The sequence below is a fragment of the Balaenoptera borealis genome (genome assembly GCF_965194805.1).
Source record: "Balaenoptera borealis genome assembly, chromosome: 3".
Lineage (NCBI taxonomy): Eukaryota > Metazoa > Chordata > Mammalia > Artiodactyla > Balaenopteridae > Balaenoptera > Balaenoptera borealis.
In genome coordinates this window covers 26,449,062-26,475,402 of record NC_138866.1, presented here as the reverse complement: position 1 = coordinate 26,475,402, position 26,341 = coordinate 26,449,062, and the positions used below count along the sequence as shown (strand labels likewise).

Genomic DNA, 26,341 nt, shown 5'->3' with positions numbered 1-26,341 from the left:
TCCCAGCCTCCCTATTTCAATAAGTGTTCCCACGTGGGTGTTCAGCTCAAAATCTTTAGTCATCTAGACTCCTCTTGTGTCCTCTCACCCCATATCTAATCACCAGTCAGTCCTATTGGCTCTACGTCCAAAATACAGAACAAATCCTTAATCATCTCCATACACACGGCTACCGCCCTGGACGAAGCCCATGTTGCTCTCACGTGGGCTGCTACAGCGGCCCCTAACTTCTTCCCTTGACCACATGACAACCAGAGAGCCTTTGAAAGATGTAAACCAAATCACCTCTCCCCCACATCCCCAGCCCTGCTTGTAACCCGCCCAGGACGTCTCATCCCACTTGGAATAAGTCCTGACACCTGACCGTGGCCTTACAGGTTCTACATCCTATGGCTCCAGCTCCTCTCTGACCCCCCAGCTCACTCTGCTCCAGCCACACCAGTCAGGCTCCTGCTGCTTCTCACTGGTTTTGCTGAGCACATCCTTTATCCCACCTTCACAGACTGGCTCTTTCTTGTCCCTCAGATCTCAGTGCACAAATTCCTTCTTCATAGAGACTCCCTGAGCATCTGATGTTGGACCCCACCCAGTCATTATCGCTTTGCCCTCTTTCTGTTTTTCCTGGTACTTATCACTATAATTTATATAAAAGTCTTATTCATCAATATGTTTACTTGCTTACTACGTGTCTCTCCCACCAGAACAAAAGCCCCATGAGATCTGGGACCTCACCTGTCTGGTTCACTGCTGAATCCCCAGGGCCTGGCTCAGAGTGAGCATTTAGTCAGTATCAGTTGAGTGAACGAATAAAGGACACACAACAAGTAAATGGCAAAGCTAGGCTTTGAACCCAGATCTGTGCCTCCCCTAGTTCTGTCCTCTTCCCTCTGTGTCATGAAGGACCAAGAGACCTGAGGTTCCTTCCAAAATGCTCATCCTGAGTCCACCTACCTCTTCGTAAGAGCCATTCACGCACAGTGTCTGTGACGTCGAAAGACAGCCACTCAGCAGTGCCCCGCGTGGGCAGATTCTTGCCATCAAGATAGCGCTGCTTGGCTATGTGCTCATCCGGCTGGAGGATCTACAGGGCAGAGGAAGGAATAAGTCCCGAGGCCAGGACAGGGCACCCGCGTGTCATGGTGTAGGAGGACGGGGAGGGGCAGCAAGAGCAAACTAAGACTTCTTAAATGTTCCTTTGAGTTCCTCGGTTAAGTCTTAATCCTCTTAACGACAGACACAGATACAGAAACTAAGGCTCAGAGAAGGTAGGATTCACACCCAGGTCTGCTGAACTCTGAGCAGCGTGGAGGCCCGATCTGGCCAAGGAACCAGCTTTCCTGCCTGAGTGGTGTCTGTCCTGGGAGGGGGCTCACCTGGAAGAGCTCAATCCTCTGCTCGCTGCGCTTGGAGCTGGGGTTGGGCATCCGCAAGACCCGGAATTCCGCTCGGAACAGGTTGGTTTCATTTTTCTCCACTGAGGACACGTTGAAGCGGAAAATCTTGGAGGTGATTCCTTTGGGACAGACGGCCAGGTCATCTAGGAGGCAGAGCAGTTGGGGAGGCACAGCATGAGCGAGACCCACAGGGACAGTGTGCTGCCAGCGGACACTCGGCAAGGGGCCAGGGTTCCACCTGTGACCTCTCTGGAAGCTTGAGGCCTCAGACCTAAAGGTGGAAACCCAAGGAAGATCCGGGGTGGCCCTGGAATCACACACAGGCCTGATGGAGAAGCAGGACATGGAGCCCCAGGACATGGCACTAACAACTGGCCCCTCCAACCCCTCACCTCGCCGTCCCCACTCTGGCAGGCTCTCCAACCTGCTTTCCTACTCTTTTAGAAAATACAGATTCTCCAGTGATATCAGCAATTTCCTCTAGCAGTTTAATCATTGTTAGCTAGTTGATTCATGCATGCGTTTGTTCATTCAGGCATTCATTCATTCATCAGACATGCATTGAACAAATACTATGTGCCAAGCACAGGCTAACACTGGGAAGCAAAAAGGAATAGACAGGGCCCCTGCCTTCAAGGAGATTAATATCCAGGGGAGGCTGTTAGTACATGGACCAAACAACAGGACCAGAGGGAAAGTGCTAAGGGCCTTTGGAGAAGCCTAGGAGTTGCTGCAAACAGGTCAGAGGAGGGAGAGGGTTGAGAGCACTTCGTGGAAGTGGTGATTATTTGATCTGGGTCCTGCAGGAGGAAAGGGTCTAAGGATGCAGAGGAAAGAATTTTACATGAAAGGACTGCTGGAAGCACAGGCAGGGAGGGGAGCAAACACACGTGAGTAAGAGGGACCTGAAGCAGCCAGGCTGGAGCCTGTGAGACAAGGTCAAGACAGTAGATTGGGGTCCACCTGCGGGGAGGCTGAAATGTCAGACCGAGGGGTTGGATTTTATATCATTAACAGTAGGGAGTCATAGACAGTGACACTCTAGATCTAATGAGACAGCACTGGTGTGACAAGGAGCCCACATCTGGAGCCTGGCAGACCCCCGCCAGATGTTTCTTCAGACTGAGCCGGTCTATCACCATTGGCTCCTCTCTCTCCAAGGGTTAGTTTCCCTGACAGCACATGCTATGCCAGCCTCTGTCACCCTGCTGGCCTCTGAACCTCTGTCCACAAGACAGAAGGCCACACATGCTCTTTCCCACCCCCTCAGAGCCAGATAAAGGAGACAGGAAGATCCTGTCATTTCTTTACAACCTCAAGGTCTGAGCAGCATTAACACCCAGAGAAAAACTTTCTACACAAATGGTAACAATAGCCAGAACTTGAAATCCAAGCCCAGAGACCCAGATTCCACACATAATGAACATGGCTGGAACAAGCCCATAATCACCCCAGGGGTGGTTTAGGAAGTCATGGACAGGGCGGGAGGATCAGAGGCCTGGACACAAGCACATGTGCTACTGAGCTGTAGGAAAGGATGAGTGAGTGTTTCTGGAAATTGCCATCTGGTGGGTCTGACACTGGTTCTTAGGAAATTAATGGAACAGATGTTGGGAAAAAAATGTGTGAATGCTAGCTAATGAAGCCCTGATTAATAACTGGCTTTGAAAGAACGAATACTGCCAACTATTCCCTAAACCATTTCGGATAAAACCAGAAAGAGGGATCATGATGGCAGTTTAATTTTTGAGTTTGCAAGTCTGTAACCCTCTGGACATGGGTAAGCTCCTTGGAAGGGAAACCTTCTCAAGTACTGACATACTTGGGTCTCAGAGGAGCTGTCATCAATATAGCTTCAGTTAGGCCAGTACCTCCAGTAACTGTTTAAAGAGGGAATAAAAGATATGTCAGCGCAGTGTGTGTGTTGCTATAAAAAGGGAAAGGGGAACAGAAAATGGCCCGTGCCAGTCAGGAGAGTCAGACTGGGGGCAAGACAGTGGGGAGCCAGGGGATGGGGGATGATGAGCCAAAAGGGTCTTCAGGACACCCTCGTCACCCTTCCTCCTTGTGTCTTCCAGCCCAATCAATCAGATATCTGTTCCCCAAGCTAGACTCCTCTTGGTGGGAATTTCAAGGAGATTTCAAGGGGATGGGAAAGGTCATATTTTATCCCTGGGATCTACAGATTTCTAACAGACTCAGAAGGGACATTAGGGGTCATCTAGTGCAACCCACTTCAGATAACTTCATGCCCAGAGGGGTCTTGGCCAGGGTCACACATGAATTAATTGACACAAGCAAACTGACACTAGCAAGCAAAGCTCAGACACAATCATTAGTGATTTTAAAAGAACTGTATAGGAGAGAAAATAAAATGTAAACATAATCTTCTTGACAATTAAATCCACTGAATACTAACGATGCTTTAAATAATTTGTGGAATGAGCCAGAGTATAAATAAATAAACAAAATGTAATAACACTATCTTACATTTCATAGAACTTCTGTTAACTCATCTGACCCGCTAACAATCCTTGAGGAGAATGAGAATAAGTAAAATTGATCATTTTACAAATGAGAAAAGTAAGTATCAGGAAAGTTAAATCACTCTTCCGAGATCACTCACAGAGTAGGTGGCAGAGGTGGGATTTGAACCCAGGTCTTCTGACCTCATTTACTGAAGCAGAGACTCTGGAAGTTGGAGGGGACCTCAGAGATCATTTAGTGGAGGGATGATTTCACCAACAAACTAGCAGGATTCCATGAAATGGGGCTAGAGTGCCAACTTATGCCTCAGACAAAAACCACTTCCCAGTTTTGTGATTAAGCCATGCTTCTGCAGAACACTAGTATTATTGAGAGCTGGCCTAGGGGGTCCATCTTTACGAATTAAATTATGACCAACTTTTTCTATTGCACACAAAGTATATATATTAATGGGTGCCATTTTCTCCTTTTTACTATAGGGAGAGAAAAATAAGCAAAGAATATTCATGCAGGGTATTCATGGAAAAATCTGGAAACAGCTGACCATGTTTAGACCAGGCATTTTTTAATGCTTTCAGACACCTGGGCTCCTAGGTGTACTTCTGCTTGTGTTCATCATTTCTGCTAGTAAAATTACTTCTGGTTCCAATGATGGGACTACATATATCAGTGTGGCAGTGCTCCTCTACCCTAGCTGTTCCTTAGAATCACCTGGAGAGCTTTAAAAACAGATGATGCCTGGACCTACTCCCCAGAGATTCTGACTACCTCATTGGAGTATGGATGGGTCCAGAGCTGTTTTTTGTTTTTTTTTAAGATCTCCAGATGATTCTAATGTGTAGCCAGGATTGAGAACCACAGTTTATAGTGCTCTGCAAAGGGTACCATGGCATCCAGATGTTCTGGATGTTTGATAAACCACAGCTTTAAGGATTCAACCTTTAAATAGGTTAACCTTTAAATGTTAGTCCATTAAAATATTGTTTGGCCAATGCATTGTTTTGTAAAATTTTGAATTAGAAGCCCATAAACATTTTAAGCCCAGGTTAAAAGTTGGGAAATTTCACAGAAAGATTTTCTGCTCTTCTGGGAAGCAGTTAAGATCTAGTCATGCTAGACCCACATTCCCCAATGCAAAGATTGGCAGGAGCTGAGCGGTGGGTGCCCTCTTTTAATGGGACTTGGGCAGTTCCAAGTCCCCGCCGCCACCAGTCTCCCCATACACCCTATTCTCTCCATGACCCCGAAGCCAAGTGTCCTGTGCAGTTTGTCATGGTCCCTGTGCTGCAGCCTTTCCTCTAGATCATTTGCATCAGCTGCCTGGGCTCTGTGGGCTCTTGTGTTTGCAGGCCTTCTAAGGAAAGGTTTTGCCCTCGTTCACTGAGTCTTAAGCGTCAGTGAACTTAAAAATCAATACGGAGCTTGTTAAAAATACAGATTCTTAGGGCTTCCCTCATGGTGCACTGGTTGAGAATCTGCCTGCTAATGCAGGGGACACGGGTTCGAGCCCTGGTCTGGGAAGATCCCACATGCCGTAGAACAGCTAGGCCCGTGAGCCACAATTACTGAGCCTGCGCATCTGGAGCCTGTGCTCCGCAACAAGAGAGGCCGCAATAATGAGAGGCCCGCACACCGCGATGAAGAGTGGCCCCCGCTTGCCACAACTAGAGAAAGCCCTCGCACAGAAACGAAGACCCAACACAGCCATAAATAAATAAATTTAAAAAAAAAAAATACAGATTCTTCAAGACGACACCCCCAGAGATTCTGATTCTGTAAGGGTGGGCTAGGGCCTGGGAATTCACATTTTTCACATTGACCTAGCCTCTAGTCCACACTTGGAGAAACACTGACCTAGCGTGCAGAGAGCATTGGCACTTAGAACAAATGAGTTCTTTCGATAAGAAACATCTTTTAATTTTCAGAATGAAAAAGATCTAAAAGTGGCATCCAGAAAAGAAACGCTAAAATATCGTTTTCTCTTTGCTCGTGAACTCTGGGTTTGCTGGTTGTCTTAGCGTCAGACCTCGGATGAAAACAAGAGTCTCCTGCCAGACACAGATAATTACAAGCCAGAAGTTAAAACAGCACCTACACTGGTAATATCTTGATAACAAGGATGACAAAAGAACTGAAAAAGCTGTGTGCTTCCCCACCACGTGGGTCAGAGAAAGCCTCTACCCACTTCCCATAGCAAAATCCTGGAGAATTATATAGGAATAAGATATAGATGAGTCTTGCCTTCACTCCCCAGCAGAGACCTGTTGAATCATCCCAGATGTATACATAGAATTGTTTCAGCTGGAAGGGAGCTTAGAGATTACCTCTAACTTTACAGATGAGGAAACTGAGGGTCAGAGATGTGACTTGCTCAATTCCACATGGTGTAGCTGCTTAACCTGCTTGAGATTCTTAAGCAGATAATGAAAACACTTTTGTTGAATTTGGGAGAATGTTTGTGGCAGTATGAATCTCCAGGCCGTAAAAATAGGCAGAGCTAAGAAAGAGCACACCCAGTGATCCCTAAGCAATCTGCCACCAGGGTTACTAACATACAATAATAGCTCCTATGCCCACCTGCTTGGTCCAACATGTGATTCATTCATATCATAAACCAAAGTTCTTTTGGAGCCCAGAGGTTAAAGGTGGGACTTACAATGCGTATTTTATGCTTTGCATTATTGTTTGACAGCATGCATTCTGTAGGGAGAGTGTCTAGGTTACAGCCCTGGTTCTTTTGGGGCAAATCACTTAATTGATGCATGTTGCAGTCTCCTTATCTGGAAAATAGGGCTATCAGGGTACCCATCTGACAGGGCAGAGCCAGAGAACGGGTCTTATCCTCTTTGCTCTCACCTTGATGCCCTTTCTCCTGCGCCACTGGAAGTTAGTCCTCCTTGCACTTTGCACTCCAGGCACCCTTGTCTCCTTGCCCCAGCTCCTGCTGTCACTTCCCTCTGAGAGCCTGTCCACTGGGTACCGGAAGGGGCTGGGAGTGATGAAATGTGGAAGGGAATGCGATCTCATCACCTCGGCAGCAGGAGCTCTGGCACTCAGATCCTACCAGTGCCCCACCCACAGACCCCGGCCCACCCTCAGGAGTTCTAGACACTAGGCTTCCCTCGACCCAACCTTGGAGGGTGGCTCTCTGCTCCCTCTCAGCATCTGTTAAACGTTTGCATCTGCCCAGTGCCTCTTTATAATTAGTGTGCCTTGTGCGTCTGTCTCTCTGGGGCTGGTTCGACACCTGACCAGCTGGAGGGCGGGCCAGGCCTGCGTCTGCTCAGCCTCTGTGTCACCTCCAACAGCTGCAGAGTCTGGGCCTGCTTCCTGTTTGCACCTGCAAGCCTCGCTGGCATCACCCCTGTCCCACGGGGCCCCGGACCCTTCATGATATCTCAAGTCGCATCCTGCCCACTGTGCCAGGTTTCTTCCTGGCCTGATCACGGCTCTGTGGCCCCAGGGCCACCCTCACCTACGGCAGTTTTCACGGAAGGTGCTGGTGCTGCAGCCCGGAGCTGCCCAGCATCTGTGGAGCCCTGCCCAGGCTGTCCCCAGGGCTGTCCACTAATTGTACTCTGAGTCTTTGCACACATGTCCACTGGCACCTGGGTGCCCTTGCATCTCTCTGGCTCATTTGTTCTCAGCTTGGGATTCCAGGCTGGGTGGGCCCCGGTGACTTAGATCCCTCTTCCCCGGGACTCCTCCTCCTGACCCGGACCCTTAAGATCCGAGTCCTTTCCTCTTGCCCTGGACTCTCCTCACACCTCTCCCGCAGGCGTCAGCTTTCCACCCTTCTCCGATGTTTGGCCACTATCTCCTGCCTTTGTGGGTGCCCAGGGGGTTGGGGGTTCAGCCATTCAGCTGCTGGTGCCTCTGGGAACCATAGGCCCCTGAGGACCCTGAGTCAGCCCCACCTAGAGAACCCTAGGCAGGGAGCACTAGCTGTGCTTCACTCTCCGGCCACCACCCCACACGGGAGCCACCTCCTAAGGCAGCCACAGGAAGCCGGAGTGGGAGCCCCTCACCAGCAACCACAGGCTCCTGGGCCTGACACGGGCCAGCTCCCGGTGAGGCCTCTGGCACCTGCTGCCAGAGCTGGTCCATCCATCGGCTGCCCACTCCTCCTTGTCTCTAGCCAGGTTCCTTTCAGCCCCTGCAGTACCCCCGCTGACCACCCTCACCTTGCCTGTTCCATCCCATTCTCCCACACCCACTCCGGGCACTGCCCACCTCTCAGGTGAGCCAAGGCTGAGGTAGCCTGGGCGTCGAGGACACCTGCTGGTAGGAAAAGCAAACAGAGTTATTCCCAGAGTCCCTGGCCTGTGAGTGGCTCACATTCCTCCTTCCTGGGCTGTCAGTTTCTCAGCATCTGCCAAATCTCTCTCTCTTGTATTGAGGTTTTTAAAATCCCCGTTCAGTAAACACACATGACTTCCACACGTGTACAAACACACAGACGTCTCACCCAGAAGCCTCCCAGCTTCTCAGCAGAGACAGGAGCTTCCTGGGAAGACACACTCCCAGACACACGTCCCCTCTGTATCCACAGCCACACCTCCCACCCACTCTTCCCCTGACACGCAGACACAAAAGGGCTGCCAGCCGTCATCCACACATCCAGAGCCACATCCCTGCTTTCCCCGTGTCCGCGGGCCCGGAAGACGCCCATTTTGCACCCATGAATCTGCGCACCGTAGGAAACCAGACTACACATCGCTTTAAAGCACACAGCCACGTGAACATAGGCGCATCCCCTTCCCGCACGCACACAGCTCACATGGGTCACATGCACGCTGTGGACTGAAGGGCCTAGACAGCTAGAAGCTGTCCCTTGCCTGGGCCTCAAAAAGCTGGACAGACAATAATTTGGGGCAGGTATACTCTTCTTCCCCAGAACTGGAAAAACAGAACGTGAGACGTGTCACGATGAGGTGTGAAAAGTGGGGAGAAGACCGAGGTCTCCAGCTCATGGAACCGCACGGGCTCTCTTATGAGAGAGCCAGCCCTGCCCCTTTATGGCACCCACATGCACCTATCTGACCACACGTGCCACAGCACGCGTGCTAACGGGACAGCGCAATGTCACTCCAAATTAAAGTCAGTCAACGATGTGACGTGAGTTCAGCAAGCTGCTCAACTCCAGGGCTCCCGGCCTCCCAGCAGCACTCGACTCTTACCAGAATGCCTCTGTCTCCCTCCCCACCCACCTATCCAGCCCCAGCTGCGCATCGCACCTCCCCAGCTGGGTGCGGGTGAACCCGGCGCACCCTGCTGTGTGGCTACCGCTCAGCCCCCCCTCTGTGGAGCTCCCCACTCCAGTTCAGACCCTCCAGAGCAGACACCCCAGCGGGAATTTGGACTTACTGTGCTCCTCCAGCCCCTGGATCATGTCGAATTTATAGATTTCTTTGGCATAGTACTCCGACTCGGTGTTTTCCTGAGTGCAGTCGTCTCCCCTCTCCCCGTGCACCTCTTCCAGCAGCTCTCGGGTGCTGTTGTAAAGGTCCAGGACCTGGGTGGGGATGTTGGCCAACACCGATGGATCGGGGGGACTGGTGAGCCTGAGTTTGCTCAAGATCTGTCCCCTAATGGCTTCCACCCGCTTCCTCTTGATGTGGTCGAAGTCCAAGGTGGTGCAAGTGGACATGGAGAGGCTGACCGTGGCAAAGTTCAGCAGGGCCAGGACCACCAGAGCCCTTTGCAAGTGCATCTTCATGCGTGAGCAGGGGAGAGAGGCCCGGGGGCTGCGAGGCCTGGTGAGGAGGAGACCCCAGCAGACGTGCAGAAGGAGGGAGGAAAACCAGGCGGCCTCCCTAGATCCCGAAGACTGAGGCTTGGCAAGAAGGTGCATGAACTCACTGCACTGCGAGAGCTTCAGGACTTCCAGGAAGCGCTGGCAACCCTGAGCACGAAGAAGCCGACTGTGTGCCTTGAAGCTCTGGGTTTCTTCTCCATGTGTCTAAACAGGTTCTGCTGGGCTCTGACTCCCAGCAGGCCAGGTGGAGGGCAAGCAGAGGGCTGGGAGGGGTGGCAAGGCAGCTGGGAGTGGGAAGGGAGCTGGAGTTTTTCCTTAGGTAAAAATAAATAGAGCAGATATCTGATATTGCCAAACGGCCGCTTGGCGATGGGGAGAAAGTGGGTATTTTAAAGAAGGAGCAGAACGACCATGGCTGGGTCCCAAAATCAAAATCCTTGCCTTGCCCTGAAGGAGAATAAGAAAAGAGGATGGAAAAGAAAAGAAAAAAAAAATTAAAAAAAAAAAAAAAAAAAAAGATCACCAGTGAGTAGGTGGGGAGAGGCAGGGCTAGGCCGCTGCTGGCCCAGCTAAAGATGGGGGCAGCACAGGACACACTTGTCTCTCGGGCACACCATTCATGCTTTCTCTTTTGTTTACACTTCCCCGGGGGCTTTCTAAATGACTCTGTTCACGCTGCCTCTCATCTTCATTGGCTGGGATGTGGGCTTATGTGCAATTAGAAGGCAGGGGGGACAGCCCCTGGAGAGCAGCCCCAATAATCCACTTGGTCGCCCAGGTCACCAGCACCTCGGCTTGTCTTCTGCCTCGGCCATTGCTTCTGTTCCCTGCTTCTCTTTAAAAGATACAAAAGAAAAGAAAAATAAAATAGAAGCCAGTTCACTGCATGCCTCCTCCGGAAAGCTGTTATTCCTTCTTTCTCATGCTTCTTCCCCTATCTCTCGCCTCTCTTGCTCATTCCCTTGGACTTGGCTTTCTGGTTCCCTCCCTTTCTCTGCCTCCAGCTTCCCTCTCTCTCCTTCTCCCTCTCCCTCTCCCTCAAGCTCCTCTCCCTCTCTCTCACACACTCACATGCACACACACTGCTTTCTCTATTTCTCTCCGCTGAAATTTTATACCTCCCTCCCATGACGTTTCTGGCCCGGGGCGGAGGGGGGGGGCGAGGGGAGGTGGGGGTGAGGTGGGGGGAGGGGTGGGGGGAGGGACCAGCGCACGCAGCCTCTTTTGCGGCACGATTTTAATGTTTTAAACAGGCACAGGAAAAGCCGAGCCCATTTGAAAAATACTTCGCGAGTCCTCTCGATCGACGTGGTAACTGAACTTTTTTTACCCTCTTGGAGTCACTCCTGCTACACGTTGACTGTTTTTCTGGAAAGTTACTCCGATGAATCCCCTCCCTCCTTCTACCCCAACTCCTTCTCCCTCTCGCCAGCTGTCAGTCCGTCCTCTCCTCGGCGCGTCTCTGCTCCCTCCCAGACCCCCCGTCCAGGCCGCCCCCCGGGCCTGGAGGGACACTGGGCAGGGGCCGGCGAGCGCGCGGGGCCTGGGCAGGGGCGGCCGTGCCCACCCTCGGTGGGGCTGACGCCCGGCCTGGGAGCGGGGTTGGAGCTGGGTTCGGCCCCGCGGCGATCCTGGCCCCGATTCTTCATTGACAAGATTGGAGTCGGGTGGCTCGCGGAAGCTTGGAGATGCTCCAGGGGCATTGAAAAATGGTGGCGTTTTCCGGCAGATCGAGGGTGCCCTCTGGCGAGGCGAGGCCGCCAGTGAAGGAGGCTCCGCGGGTCGGAGCCGGGAAGGCCGGGAGGGCCGGGGTGGGGGGTGGTGGGGGTGAGGCTGGGGGCCTGGGGAGAAAGGGCTGCGAAAGAGGACGAGGAAAACAAGACCGAGTGCCCTGGGGAACAGCCTCCCTCTCGGCCCGACGTGCGTACAAGTGCACTTCTCCCTTCCCGGAGTCCCGCTCTGCAGCCGCTCTCGCAGAAATGTCCTCCAGATGTTCGCGGCCTTCCTCCCCGCCGAGGGTTCCGCGGGGAGCTGCGCCAGCCAGCGCAAAGTCAGCAGTTGGCCCGAGCCCATTTCCCAGATGGGTGCGGGGAGGTTTTCTCTCCGCTTTCGTTCCTTTTCTCAGCCTAAGCTTCTAGGTCTTTTCCCATCAAAAGCTTAGGGAGGGTAAGCCACCATGCCCGAGCCCGCCCCCAGGATTGTCTCTGAATTGATCACTTTCCTGGGACTCAGTGCTGCTCCCCGCCACCCCATCCCACCTCGCCCTAGCCTTCCTGACCCTTCCTGCGAGGTCTGTTTCCTGCCCCTGGCTCCTAGGCCACTGACGGAAGGGAGATTTCTCTGCATCCCCAGGGCCGTGGTTGATCAGTTTAAGCTGAGGACAGTGAGGCATAGACCCATTTAAGAGGCTACACTGCCTGTGGGTGGTGGAGGTGATATTTAACAAGGTCTCTCTGGTTTGGAAGACATTATTTTTATTTGCATAAAACATGAGGAATCCTAGGTGTAGAAAGCTTAAGGTAACTTGCTTTTGAATTACTTTTAGGTCATATAGTCAGTGGGTGTCAACACCGAGATTTGGACCCAGGAAATCTATTGCCAGAGTCTATGCATTTAACTACTGTGCTCTACTGCCTCTGGAATTCAGCTATCATTTGAGAAATATTTTTGACGTCTACTATATGCGAGGCACTGTTCTAGGCTCTGTAGATGCAACAGTGAACAAAGCAAACAAAACCATTCTCTTATGGACTTTACATCTAGAAGTGGAAGTAGGGCCATGGAAAGGCAATAAATGAACTAAATATGTAAATAATGTAGTATGGTAAAAGGTAAGTGCCATGGTGGAAAATAAAGCAGGGGAAGAGGAGACAGAGTGCCTAGGCTGGGGGGACGTTGCAATTTAAAATCAGAGAAGGCCTTACTGAGACCTTTAAGTAAATACTTGTAAAATGGGAGGGAAAATTATTAAAGTGATGTACTTCTGGACTCCACCTCTACCAAATCAGAGTCTACAGGGACGGGGCACTGACACATGTATTTTTAACAAACTTCATGTTACTGGGTGCCAGTAACATGGCACCCAGTAACATGCACCAGAGAAAAATACTTCAGTAAGATCTGGCGATTCAGGTGCCCAGCAAGGTTTGGAAAGCCCTACTCCAGGGCTTCTTTCTGCCCAGAATGTGCACCCTTTGCTTTCAGGAATTTGGGGAAGAAGTGGGAGTGGAGGCTTGGAAATTAGCTCTAAAGTGGTGGTGGTGTGGCTATGAGCAGTGGAAGGAAAATAGAAATGGAGTCGGTATTGCTAAGAGCTCTCTAAAATGGAACCAGAAGGCCATTGAGGAAGTGTGAATTATGCGAGTCTCAGACTGGATAAAATCTGACCTTTTGACCACTTATTGTCCTAATGAAGGCATTCAGAAGATCTGCCAGAAACTCAAGATACTTATCAGACCCCTACCTTATAATAACTCGTGACAGCCTATCTACTGATCAGACCCTTACTCTAAAATAACTCGTGATTCCTTAAGGACAAATATTTCCTTTCTCGTGTCAGAGTACAGCCTTGTGGCTTTTGCCTTTGTAAGCCCCTGACCCTTTCTCTTCCCTGGAACACTCTTTTGACTTTACCAGAATCTGTGTCTCCTGAATTGCAATTCTTAAGACCCCCCCCCCCCAATAAAGCTCTTTATTCTTTGCCGCCTCGATATTGATTATTGTTCAACAGAGATCACAAGAAATGGAATAATCCAAAGATTAATCCCTTCTTCCTCATCTGGTGCCAAGGAAGAAGGGAGCAAGGGCTTCACTGGAGCCTATATTTCATCCATCTTGGGTTTTTGACAGTGAATGTTTTTTCAGGTTAACATCTATCAGGGTATTATTCTCACTGAGAATCAGAGTTTGTGAGTGAAAGGATTTTAGGGGTAATCTCTAAGAATCACTACAAGGGAGGAAGCTGAGGTCCAGAGAGGGCTCTGCCTGGCTACACAGGTAGTTAGTAGTAGAGCTAGGATGAGGTTTCAACTCTTCTGACATCCACGCAGTACTGTTGTTGTCACAGGCATGGTAACGCATAGCCCTACCCAGTAAACATATATGGATAAATGGTTGAACTGAATAATTTACTAGGCATTTAAGAAATCCTGCATTCCTGTTTTAGAGTCATTAATCCCACTTCCAAGTCCTGGCTTTTAAGAAGTAGCCATCGAAGCCTTACCCCAGGCATGGTGTTGGGGACATTGTTCACTTTCAGGGTCATGAGCCCATCTTCTGGGGGCCTGGCTGGGGGTCCTCAGTACTAGGGACTGGTCAGTGGCATTGACGTGGGGATCTTACATGGAGAGTCAATGAAGACTCAACTCGCTTGTCCCATTAGACTGGGAATTTGGGGGCCGTCTTCCTCTGCTGGCCCAGGAGACTGGCTGGCACCCAGTAACATGCGCCAGAGAAAAATTCTTCAGTAAGATCTGGTGTTAGAAAGGCACCTGGCTCTGCTGCTTAATACTCAGGTGATTTTCCTCAAGGCATTGCTCTGCACCTGAATGTCTTCAACTGTTGAATAGCTCCTGCTCACTTCATGGGGTCTTGGAGGGATTATTTGTACTTTTGAAAGTTATTAATACACAGGTTTTTGATGTGTTGCTTCAGCGGCTCTGTATTCTTGAAGGCAGAGATTATGTGTATTGCACTTTTCATTATAAACCATTTATTGGCACCTGACCCGCTGTGTGCCTGTTTTTTCATCTGTCCATTGGAGACAAAACAACTTATCTTGCTTCCCACACAAGGTTGTTATGCCCTTCCCATGAGCTAATAACTGTGAAGGTCCTCTGTACATTGCAAAGAGCTTTACAAATGGAAGGCATCAGAAAAATTACTACTATTACTAGTAGTGCTTTGCACTTGACAACTTATGTATTTGAACAGAGCTACAGATGTAGGCAGTTTCTAAAGACTAAAAATTTTCACTGTCCCACAGGAGCACCCTTATCAGGATTTAATATCTGGAGATTTTTTCCAGATGTTAAAAAAAGGCAGGTTTAGGATAGGTTTAGTTTAAATTGGAGGTTGGCACATAGACTCCAGGAACGATGCGGCGGACCCTTTAAGTATTGGGATGGAAGGGCGGAGCCGTCGTCAGGGACGCGACTGGGCAGCTGGGTTTCCAGGAAGTGACGTCAGGCGGCCGCAGAGATGGAGGACGTGCTGGACCTAGGCGAGGAGCGGCGTCGCGGCTCGGCCATCTCCGTGAGGACCGACTCTTGGGGCTTGGGGCCAGGAATTAGCGGGTGGGGAGGAGCGACCCCGCCGGCCCCGGCTTCCCTGAGCCGCCTCGGCCAGGCCTGTCCCTGGCGGCCGGAGCGGGCCGGCTCTGAGCCTTGCGGGGGTGAGGCCGGGGAAGAGGCGGCCTCCCTCGCCCCGCCCCTGAGGCAGCGGTGAGCTCCTCCGCTGCTGGCCTAGGGTTTGCTTTCTTTAAAATCCTCAAAGAGTGGAAAACAGATCCTGCCCCCGCCGGCCTCTGGGACCGGTGGGAAATTTCCCAGCTTCTCTCCGCTTTCTGGAGCTCCAAGTGCCAACTCCCCTAGAATGGACAGATCTGAGGGTGACTGGAGGGGCCCTGGCCAGAGTCACGCTTTCACTCATCCTAGTGCTTTTCCCTTGGGACATCTCATGGCAGAAGTTGATGTAAAAACCGTACTGTTTTATGCATGGAAGGAAGGAAGGCGTTAGACAGGGAGGTCCTTTCTTGCCACTAATCCCCATGGGGAGGTGGGCGTTACCTCAGTTTTATAGTTAAGGAAATAAAGATTTATAACGCAGGGGAGTGGCTAGGTGCTCGGGGGACCCAGAGGTCAGACGCCGTATAAAGCTGTTGCATGGGTTAAAAAAAGTCAATCTCCAGGAGCCTCGATTTCCTTATGTCTAGAGTGGAGATGTTAATGTCTACTTCAAGGAGTTGCAGTGAAGATGAAATGAGATATGCGTGGAAAGCATTTAACACAGTGGCTGGCATGTGCTAAGTCATTAGAAGAAGTTAGCGACTGTTGCTTCTGAGGCTGTGATTTACCCAAGCTTATGTATAAATAAGCTGAGCTAGATTCAAGACCCAAGTTCAGTGTGTGTGTGTGTGTGTGTGTGTGTGTGTGTGTGTGTGTGTGTGTGTGTGTTTTAACTCCAACACAGCCTCATCAAGCCTTTTTACCTTTAAAATTATCGAAGATGACAGTCACTAAAAGATTGGCCCACAGGGCAGGTCTTTAGTTTCTGCTGTGGAATCTCTACATGTTTTGAAGTGCCCTAGTAACATCGGAGATCCTCTAAGTAACTAGAGAGGAGATACGAGGATTGGGAGCAAATTGTTCTAGGAAGAAGCAGGTTGCTTGACTGACCAAGAAGAATATTATGTCACCAAGCCTTTCTGATATGTGAGCTTTTATAGTACCGGGGGATGTGAATGTAGTTATTCATTCATTCTTTCAACAAATATTTATTGAGCCCCTTCTGTGTGTCAAGCATTGATTGTCCTAGGTGCTAGGGATATACCAGTGAAAAAAACTAAGTCCCTGCCCTCATGGGGCTTACATTTCAGTGGCAGAAGATGAACAATAAACAGACTATAGATTTAAAACATATAAAACCAGGTAGTAAAGTAGGTTTTCTGCCAGTCATTCCTGTGGATTTACACAGGGTCCTCAAAAAGGTTAAAACCTTAAATACTTGACAATTATTAGAGAAACCGTCTACAAACAGCATTTAAAGGCAAGATCCTTGAATTTTTGTTTGAGCACAATCACTGCATGTAGTATGCCGTATTCAGAAACCCAATGTTATGATAAATGGAAAAGGGCAGCCATAGGTGAAGGAGTGCAATCGTCTGTCTTGGGAAGAAAACGAGCTGCTTATTGTCAGAAAGATTGTTTCTGTCATCCCTGAAACCTAAATGATTGATTAGAATTTGACATGTAAATACTACATAAGGGTTTTTATGCAGGTCTCATGTAACTGCTCTCAGTTTATTGGTGCAGTCAGTTCTTAGAACATCTTAAAAGAAATTCCAGCAGGGCATAGTGGAAGGAACTCAGGATTTGAAGGCAGAAGAAGATTTAGCTCTTAGATTTATCTGCCACTTAATTGCTTTCCTGGGTCTCAGTTTCCTCATTTGTAAAATGGCCTGAATCCCAGTCCCTGTTACTGTGAAATCAAATGAAGCTACATCAAATGAGATCTAAAAGTGCTTACATTAATGCTGTGGTTTTTTTTTAAAGAAAAATGTAAACATTTCACCACCCACTAGTCTGCCTAAAGAATGTTTTGTGTATGTGCTGGGAAGCATTTGAGACACAGAGCCTCCACCCCACGAGGGCTTTGGGAAACACGTGCAGATGGTTCATTTGATGACTCAGAATTTGAAGTGATCTGATTTCCAAAGCTAATGTCTCAAGATTCTTGTAAGATCTTTCCTTTAATAACTGTAAGTGCAAATCCAACTAGTGTACACGTCAAAGCAAATGCTATATGTATTTCTCTGGTTTCAGTTACCATGGAATTTCTTTCCCCCCCCAAATGCCTTTTGGATAACTATTTTCATGTCAAGCTGCAGCTTTGAAATTAGGCCTTCATAAAATCCCGCATAGGACATGGGAGCCTTGACCACACTCTTCCCGGGCTATGGCATGAGGTCCCTGCCCCCTCTAGAGGAATTTCTAGCTGCATTTCTTTGGGTAGAAAAGGTCTATGGCCATTAAAAGAAAACACTGTGATCAGTACATGAATTTCCTGTTCTCCTGTATAGAACTGACCATGGGCGCTTTGTTTTAAGGGTTTGGAGCCTTTTCTAAGTATATACTCAAGTTGCTCAAATCCCATCCTCCACCATGTCATCATAAATCCAGTCCTTGCTTACCTTGGCAGGATTGTCTTCCTCGTAGTGGCTCAAAGACGTTTGGGTCAGCAGTGCCCCTCATCTCTCCTTACAGGGAGCCAAGATGGGGCGCCGAGCTCATCAGGAGTCAGCTCAAGCCGAGAATCATCTCACTGGCAAGAATTCCTCTTCGACTCTGACTGCAGAGGTGAGTGTTAAAAAATTCTGAAGAAATGCACTCTAAGAGTTAGCGATTACTCAGTGAGCAAGGATTTGGTATTTCATATTTTTTTCTCCTTCTTCTCTTTAATGTCAGCCTTCCTCCTATCTTGATTTGGGAATTCCCTTCCTCGGCATTTGTCCTATTAGCAAGAAGTGAAAGAGGAACTTTTTTCTTTTGATGCCAGAGTAGTTTCTGTGCATTGCTTTATATTCCCAGTGAAGAAGTTTTGTACGTTAACTGAAGCAAGGGACTGGGAGGTTTCAAAATCCAGCCAAAATCCGGGTTTTTATTCCTGCCAGATAAACGCCAGTGAGGCATGCTGGTGACGTAAAGTTGGATTACACAACTGGACATTTGCTCTTGGTGGTGACCTGCGCTTTCTACAGTTTTCAGGCAGGAAGGGGATCCGTACTGGCCTTACTTTCCTGGAGACTTTTCCAAGTGGCCTGGAATCGTGGGAATTTATCCAGCCTCTTTGCAGAGGGTGGGTAATCTTGATGAGCATTGCTTTTAATGCCAGGGCACTATTTTCGGCGGTTTACTCAGAACTTCTTTTCACCCTCCTCTGCCCATTTGAAAAAACTCTGCCCTTTTCAAGAGCTGGCTTCAGGGTAATCCTTGCTGTCAGCTCTTCCTAACTTCTCCAGGCCGACTTAGGGCTCCTACTTCTCAGTTCCCATAGTACCTGTTATAGAACATCTCACATTATGCACTAATTTTTCTTTTTATGTGCCTGGCCCGCTAGACAGTGAGTTTCTGGGCAACAGGCAACCTGGCTTCTCAGTTGCCCAGCTCATTGGCCTACAGTAGGTTTATAACAGATGAGGGCATCTCTGCTGGGAGGCCTTATGGGCCTGAGTACAGCATGCTGGGGACAAGATACAGACACACTTGACTTACATATCACATAGGTAGGAATATGCTTCACTTTCATCAGAAATAAGATATCCACCATGTCTTTAAGTGTTCCACATGGACCTTTCAATTTGTCTTTCATTTTCTCACTGACTGTAGAAATATGGGTACAGAGAATCATTCCTCCTCTCAGATAACAGCCATGCCAACACAGAAAAGCTGGCGACTGACCCTTGGCCTCATTGCCTGAAGACAGTAGGGAGAGACTGTGGGGGGATTGTGGGAAAACCAGAGGCCACATGTACCCTCCAAAGGGTAACCACTATCTAGCCACAGCCAGCTGATGCTGTGGGGAATACAGGTCCAGTACTGCCAGCTCTTCTGATTTTCCAAGAGATGGCAGTCTAAAATTTTATGTGAAAGCAACACGTTTTTAGAGGTTAGCGACTAATTATAAAAATTAAATCACCATATGGGCTAGATTAGGCCTGAGGGTTGTCAGTTTGTGACTTTGACCATAGCATCTCCATTATAGAGCTTATTACATTGTATTCTAATTATTTATGTGCCTGGCTCCCTCAGAAGATGTGAGCTTTTGGAAGGCGGCGGTTGTGTTTCACCTTTGTCCCCCTTTGTTTATCGCAGTGCCTGGCACAGAGCAGGCATGCCATTGACACTGCAAAGGGTGAGGGGGTGAAGTACATAGTGTGTGATGAGGGGCTCTTAGAAGCTGAATAAGAGCGTTACAGGGTCAGGGGTGGCAGACTGTGGCACACTGGGGACACAGTTAAGGGGGTGTAATGGAGGGAGATAGTGAAAGAAGATATACTAGACCCAACCCTGGATCTCAAGGAGCTTGAACTGCAATGGATGGGCAAGCCAATGACTGGATCAGTGGAAGTCTACTCTTGGCCTTTGGAGGATCCGCCCCAACACCTGATCATTAATTCATTTATTTAACAAGTATTTATTGAAGCTTACTGTGTGTCAGGCACCATTTTAGGGGGTTGGCATATTTCAGTGAACAAGAGCCAAATCCCCTGCCATAATGGAACGTATATTCTCGTGATCACTGGCAGTCACAAAGGCTAATTACAAGCCTACCCAATTGTGAAGGAGGTTATAGCCACCTTAGTGGTGAGGTGAGTGAGTCTGAGATGGGCCGGGATGTCCTGATGGCCTTGAAGCCTCTGTGGTGCCCACACCAAATCAGCTACCAAGCTGGGGTCAGTAGGCATGGTTCACCTACCCGTCCCCTTCCCCTCGGCTCAGGGGAGAGTCAGTACTGTGAGCACCTAACTCCAGAGTCGCAGACTGTGATGAACCTGTCAGGGTTTCAGCCTTTCTAGAATACCTACTTATTTCTGCAGAGGCATGTACCTTTTTTTTTTTTTTTGGCCCCATCTGGGCCTTAGTATTTTTTCTGGGAGTTGACGAAAAGTCATTCTGGGGACTTCGCTGGTGGCACAGTGGTTAAGAATCCACCTGCCAATGCAGGGGACACAGGTTTGAGCCCTTGGGGAAGATCCCACATGCCGCGGAGCAACTAAGCCCGTGTGCCACAACTGCTGAGCCTGCGCTCTAGAGCCCGCGAGCCACAACTGCTGAGTCCGTGTGCCACAACTACTGAAGCCCGCGTGCCTAGAGCCCGTGCTCCGCAACAAGAGGAGCCTGCATGCAGCAACGAAGACCCGGTGCAGCCAAAAATAAATAAATAAATTTATTTTTTAAAAAAAGAAAGAAAAAAGAAAAGTCATTCTGTTCTTCACCCAGCTGGTGCCTCTGACAGCAAAATGCCAGTCAGAATTGCAGGATTCCTTCTCTCCCTGAATTGAGGTTTAAAGCAGCGTGGGCAGCCTCTCCTGGGGCCAGATGCACACTGTGCTGTGTGGGCCTTTTTGGCTGTTTCTTTCTAAGATTAGATTCTAAGACGCATGTGTGTGTGCCCATTTACATTCCAGTTCTGAATGTATTACTTGATATATTTATTTTTGTCCTTTCACTGACTATATTCTAGGATGAAGCTATTCATGAAAACGTAAATATGGTACCTGGGGGCTGTCAGACATACTGGAATTACTTTAGAGTTATATAGGAATTAGTTCAAGCAAATGATGATTTTAAAGCGAGCTGGCGGGATGGGGAGTTCCGTGGAGGAAGCAGAGCAGCTTCCAGGTCTGCTGGAATAGAGGGAACATGGGCTTGGCATCTGAAAACCAGGGCTTGAGCGTGGGCTCTGCTAATTGCCTGGATCTTGAACAACCCCACTAATCTCTCTAATCCTCCATTTCATTATCTGTCAAACAGTGGTAACAATACTACCAAGTTGATTTGAGGATTAAGTGAGATACGTATTTAAAAGCACTTTAGTAAACTGAAAGGCACTGTACAAATGTTCATTCTTTCAGTAAGTAGTGAATAAGAGAATATTTGGATGGAGCTTTGCTCTTGTTATTAAAGGACCGCACAGAAGGAGGATGTGAGCCTGGGTCTCTTTTAGAAGCGATTTGGAAGTCTCTCCAAGGGTTGCTACTCATTTCTCCACAGGCTGACTAGTAGTGATCTGAAGCAGGTTTTGTGCTTCCAGACTGCAGCGGGCATTCCTGCTGCAGGGTGGATAAGAGCACAGGCCTTGCGGTTAGACAGCCCTGGGCTGAAATCCTGGCCCTGCCACTTGTTAGCTGTATGGCTCAGCAAGTTACTTAACCTCTTCAAGCCTCAGTTTCCTCATTGATAAAACAGGGTTAGTATTACATACTTGATAGGGTGACCAGAAAGAAAAAACAAGATAACAGGTATAAAGAAAGCCCTTAACCCAGTCTGACCCATAAGTGCTCAGTGTATAATTGCTAACCATTATTGTCTCTCTCCAGAGCTCGGGTGTTCTGTTATTGTGCCTTAACCCTCTCTACAGTTAAAAACTGGTGGCCTTCAGGCTGAATTTCGCCTAGAGCCATGTCTTCTTTGATCCGTAGAAAATTAAACATTTTTTAAAACTTGGTTGTTATCATTTCTAAATTAGGAAAATTTACGTGAAAATCCAGATTTGGGGCTCCTCTTTGAAACCAGAAGTCCTGGCACAGCGGGAATGCTGGGCTGACATCCCCACATGGCAGCAGTTGGCTGCAGCTGAGAACGGTGCTTGCTTACGCTTGGCCTGCCCTGTCCAGCTCACCATTTCTTACTTGAATACACCTGGTCAGATTTACTCACATCTGATCTACCTGGCTCCTGTTTCCATTCAAGTTAAAACTCCTGCTCTTTTAGGATGGATTGATTTTCAGGTATCCTTATCAGTATGGAATTTGGCTATATGCATCAGAAACTCAGCCCCAGGGCTTGGAGCAGGCAGGAGTGATTTTTCTCACAGCAAGAAGTCCAGTGGAGGGCAGGGCGGGTGCGGTCACTAGAGAAGGTCCTGCGTTACCCTCACCCCGTCTAGACACCTGCTCTGCCATCTGGAGCTTGTAACTTGTTCTCATGGTTGCTGACATGATGGCTGGTTGTTCCCCAGGGATCCAGTCTGTATTTTAGGTGAGGAGAGGGGGAAGAGTGGAAGAGTTCAGGGTTCATGCCAACGAAGTATGTCCCTTCTTATCAGGAAAATGATAGCCAGAGACCTCACCAAGTAGACTTCTAGTTACATGTCATCGGTCAGAACTGGGTCTTAAAACCACCTTAAATTTCAAGGGCGTTCTCAGCTGGGCACGTTGCCACACCCATCACATTGGGGTTTTGGGGTTAAGGAGAAGAGGAATGACTGTTGAGTAGGCAGTTTGCGACTGACATACCAATTTTTAAAAAAATAGAATTTATACAGAGTTTGTTTTTTGTTGTTTTTTTTTCCTTGTAGGCTTGGGTATAAAAGGAAAGAATTATTTTTAGTAGCAAAAAAAATAAAAATAAAAAATCCACATTCCTCTCCCGTTTTCTAATTTGGGGTTGTGTAGAGTTCAGTGAAAATTTGTATGCCCTCAAGTTCCAAGACATCTGATGCAGTTGCCTGTGTCAAATCTTGCCTCGATCTTTTCCTTCTTCCTGTTTTCTCTGTAACCCCTTGGGGCTTTCTGCCTGTAGGATACCTGTGGCTCAGCCCAGGTAATTATAATTAGACTCTTCCTCCCTCTCTGAAAGAAGACGAAAGGTCTCTTTATTGCTTGGTCAATCTGTAAATTTTCAAATAATTTCAAAGAATTTACCTGCCTAATCATACTGATTAACCAGAAAGATGAACTCTTCCTGTAGTTTCACTAGCTCAGAGTTGATTAGCGTCATGCCTGCTTCTTTCAGGTTGTTGTGAAGGTCAAATTAGGTAATGCACATAAAGGTGCCAGCACACAGGCACCTCTCAAGAAATGGTAACTACTAAGAAAGTTTATGACTGCATCCCTCTGCTTTTTTGTGGGTGTTTTTTTTTCACCGCCTGTTACAAATCAGGCTTGGATCCCTAGATGCATAGTTCAGTTAGCAGTTCAGGTTGGCATTACAATTATGGAGACTTTAACTGGTGCCATGATGAGCGTCTTCACGTCTGCAGTGAATAACTTTTTCTGGGCAGAGCAGCTCTGAGAATTAAACTGGATTTCTATGCCTGAACTTTCACCTTCTGTCATTCAAATGATGGTTCTCCTACACGACCTCAAGAAAAGACCTGGACGCTTTCTACCATGAAGTTACACTACCATACGCTGAAGTTGGGAAAAAGGAATCTCAGGGCAAAACCTCTCAGGACTGGCCTGTTTTTTGTTTTTATTTTTTGGGGCTGCCCCATGTGGCTTGTGGGATTTTAGTTCCCCGACCAGGGATTGAACCCAGGCCCTCGGCAATGAGAGAGCAGAGTCCTAACCACTGGACCACCAGGGAATTCCCTGGCCTGTCTTTTTGGATGAGCATTTCTCACTTGGGTCTAAAGTAGTTTGTAGCTTAATTTCCATCTTGCAGATTGTCCTTGTAATAATAATAATTATAGCTGACGTTGGAACAGTTCCTACCTCTCTGTCAATTACACACACTATCCTATTTAAGCCCCGTGGTAACTCTTAAAGTAGTTACTGTACTTACTGTCTCATTTTAGCTATGATGACACTGAGACTTCAAGGAGTCGAGTGACTTGTCCACAGTCATTCAGCTAACGTCTGGCTGTACTCTCTCAGCCTCCAGACAGATTCTTAAACACCACCTAACTCTCCTACCTGCTGGATAGTTAGATGCACAGACCTCCCAGTAGAGAAAGGCTTTTGGCGGGAGCTGAGAGACTTTTGGGTTTTCCTCTTGGAATCCTTTTGGTGAGGGAGTAAGTTCTCACTTGATTATCCTTATTCGTCCACTTGTCTGGAAAAGTGTTTGAGACACAGCTGTTCTCTTTCTCTTCCTCCTCCGCCCCCCATCCTTTTGGTGCTCCTCCTAGGACGCAGAACTGACACTCAGCCAGATTCTCTTGCAGGAATCTGAGAAATGCTGCTGGGCTCATGTTCCCAAATTAGGCCAGTTTCCTCATCCCCCAGCAGCTCTACTCAGCTGGAGCTTCCCTGGCACGTTGCATTACGTCTCTTGCCCTCCGCCTGTTCCTGACTGGTCTGCCAGCGGGCAGTTATTTTCAGCCCAGCTAGGGTTATCTGCTGACCCTTTTTGGTGACATTTTTCTTCTTTCTCACAAAAATAACTTTCCTAGATTAGTCACATTTTTCAGCCTTTTTCGTAGTCCCTCTCCAATGGGCTGGATTGAATGATGCTTCTGATAACGTCGTAGGAGAGGGATGCGGGGAATCCGACGTGGAACCCGTTGATGAGGAATGCATTTTCCACACTTCATCCTGAGGTCACGCTCTGTATGCCTCACTTTTGAACTCTCCCTCGGGGTGGGCAGATGTGCATTCCCGACCCATCCCCGGGGCTGGCCACTGTGTGGGCGGGAACATCATCCCCAGGGTAGATCACGCGATTGGAAATAGCATCTCAAGATTCTCCTCCAGCGCTTACTCGGTCTCTTTCAGCACTCCAGCACAATGCCTCATGCCTCCTTCTACTATGTATTACGTGTCAAGCTGGCTTCCTACCAGAAACGTGGTGCTTGAAGATCACTTAGAATTCTCTCCCTCACCTGTGGGGAGGGTTAAGTCAGAACTACATGTAAGAGTTTATTTAGCTCAATGCTCCTTTAAGTTAGCCACTGTTCTCATCTACACAACCTAAGAAGTAGGAACGATGATCATTTTGTCTTTAATCCCAGCTCTGCCAATTCCTCGGTGTGTATTCTAGGCAAGTTACTTAACCACTCTGAGCCTGTTCCTCCTCTGCTGAATGGAATAATAGTAGCTATCTCCTAGTGTTGCTGGAGGATTAAATAAGAGAATGTACAAAGCTCTTAGGACGGTGCCTGCCGCATGCTAACTATTATTGTCATTATCTGTGTCACATGAGAATTAGAAAGTATTTTCAGTTTATCTTCAATTGCAGTTCTGTTCAAGATACAGAGATTCTTTTTTTTAAAAATTTATTTATTTATTTATTTATTTTTGGCTGTGTGGGGTCTTCGTTTCTGTGCGAGGGCTTTCTCTAGTTGCGGCGAGCGGGGGCCACTCACTGTCACGGCCTCTCTTGTTGCGGAGCACAGGCTCCAGACGCTCAGGCTCAGTAGTTGTGGCACACGGGCCTAGTTGCTCCGCGGCATGTGGGATCTTCCCAGACCAGGGCTCGAACCCGTGTCCCCTGCATTGGCAGGCAGATTCTCAACCACTGCGCCACCAGGGATGCCCCAGAGATATTCTTATTTCATCGAACTAACTGGCTCTTAGGGCAAAGAAACATTTGAATGAGAAATCCTTTTGGTGAGAATTCTTTGTGCCACTTAAGACCCGTTTTGTATGTCTCCTTGACCAGTTGTTTGCTAATGCCTTTTCATCTTCTTTTCAAAACCCAACCCGCTGTCTAGAGGTTGGCAGTCTTTCCAAAGAGTGATCCTTAATTGCTGACTTAACATCATTTTGTTGTTCTGGGGCATATGGGTAGAAAAATGAGGAGGGCAGGAGTGACCTTGGTGACCTCAGTGACCTTGGAATAGAAGGTAACATCCATTCATTTCTTCATTCATTTGCTTATGAAACTTGATTGAGAGCTTTCTGCGTGGCAGGCATTGTGCTTGAAGCTGGCAGTACAGTGACAAACCAGACATGCTCCCTGTCCTCTCTGAACCTTGATCTGGGGGCTGCAGAGAATTAAGTGCCAGGTGGGGGTGAACACAAAAAGATACAGGAATGCCTTCATTGAGCCCTTTTCCTTTTGGGGAAATCTGGAAAGGTTTTCTAGGAAAAAATCATGTTTGAGTTGAGACTTGAAGGATGAGTAGAAGGTAGCCAAGTGAAGGGGCCAGGATGGGCCAAGGAGGGGAGAATATTCCACGTAGAGGGATGAGCATGTGCCAAGTTGTGGAGGCCAAGGAGAGTGTGGCACGTGGGATTTGTTAGCAGAGCAGGTGACCATACAGGTGATGGAATAGTGGTCCTCAGTGACTTTTGCAAGCAGTGTGATGTTTTTCAAATATTCAAAAACCAGCCCTCTTGCCTTTTTTGACACATAAACCATGTGAGACCAACATTTCTTATATGACACTGAAATAATTGGTAATATTATGAAGTTTAGACTGTGACCTTTCAGTATTTTCCTAGCCTTGTCTTTCACTGATGCATCTTCAATGCAACCGTTACACTTCTCTCTCTATGCGTTTATGTTTTCTGGTCAGGAAACCTCTGAGAAGTGCT

General features: G+C 48.3%; 2 protein-coding genes and 1 long non-coding RNA gene across 5 annotated transcripts in view; 1 reads left to right on the top strand and 2 right to left on the bottom strand.

Annotated features, from left to right (window-relative positions):
- Nucleotides 1-17,685, bottom strand: part of TGFB3 (transforming growth factor beta 3) — a 28,407-nt gene extending 10,722 nt beyond the window's left edge. The window contains exons 1-4 of one of the 2 annotated variants that reach the window (XM_082387567.1): nucleotides 17,549-17,685; nucleotides 9,249-10,474; nucleotides 1,374-1,537; nucleotides 952-1,081 (exon numbers count right to left, since the gene is read on the bottom strand). In XM_082387567.1, the coding sequence (XP_082243693.1) occupies nucleotides 952-1,081; nucleotides 1,374-1,537; nucleotides 9,249-9,735 (781 nt within the window). In that variant the 5' untranslated portion in view covers nucleotides 9,736-10,474; nucleotides 17,549-17,685. The remainder of the gene's footprint in view (nucleotides 1-951; nucleotides 1,082-1,373; nucleotides 1,538-9,248; nucleotides 10,475-17,548) is intronic. The other variant, XM_082387568.1, reaches the window with a different exon arrangement.
- The window catches only part of LOC309626636, a 1,318,538-nt gene that overhangs the window by 504,927 nt on the left and 787,270 nt on the right, over nucleotides 1-26,341 (bottom strand). The window lies entirely within an intron of this gene.
- IFT43 (intraflagellar transport 43) overlaps nucleotides 14,792-26,341 on the top strand; it is an 89,235-nt gene continuing 77,685 nt past the window's right edge. Inside the window, exons 1-2 of one of the 2 annotated variants that reach the window (XM_082387586.1) lie at nucleotides 14,792-14,892; nucleotides 17,622-17,714. In XM_082387586.1, the coding sequence (XP_082243712.1) occupies nucleotides 14,839-14,892; nucleotides 17,622-17,714 (147 nt within the window). In that variant the 5' untranslated portion in view covers nucleotides 14,792-14,838. Of the gene's footprint in view, nucleotides 14,893-15,005; nucleotides 15,081-17,621; nucleotides 17,715-26,341 lie in introns of those variants that run through there. The other variant, XM_082387587.1, reaches the window with a different exon arrangement.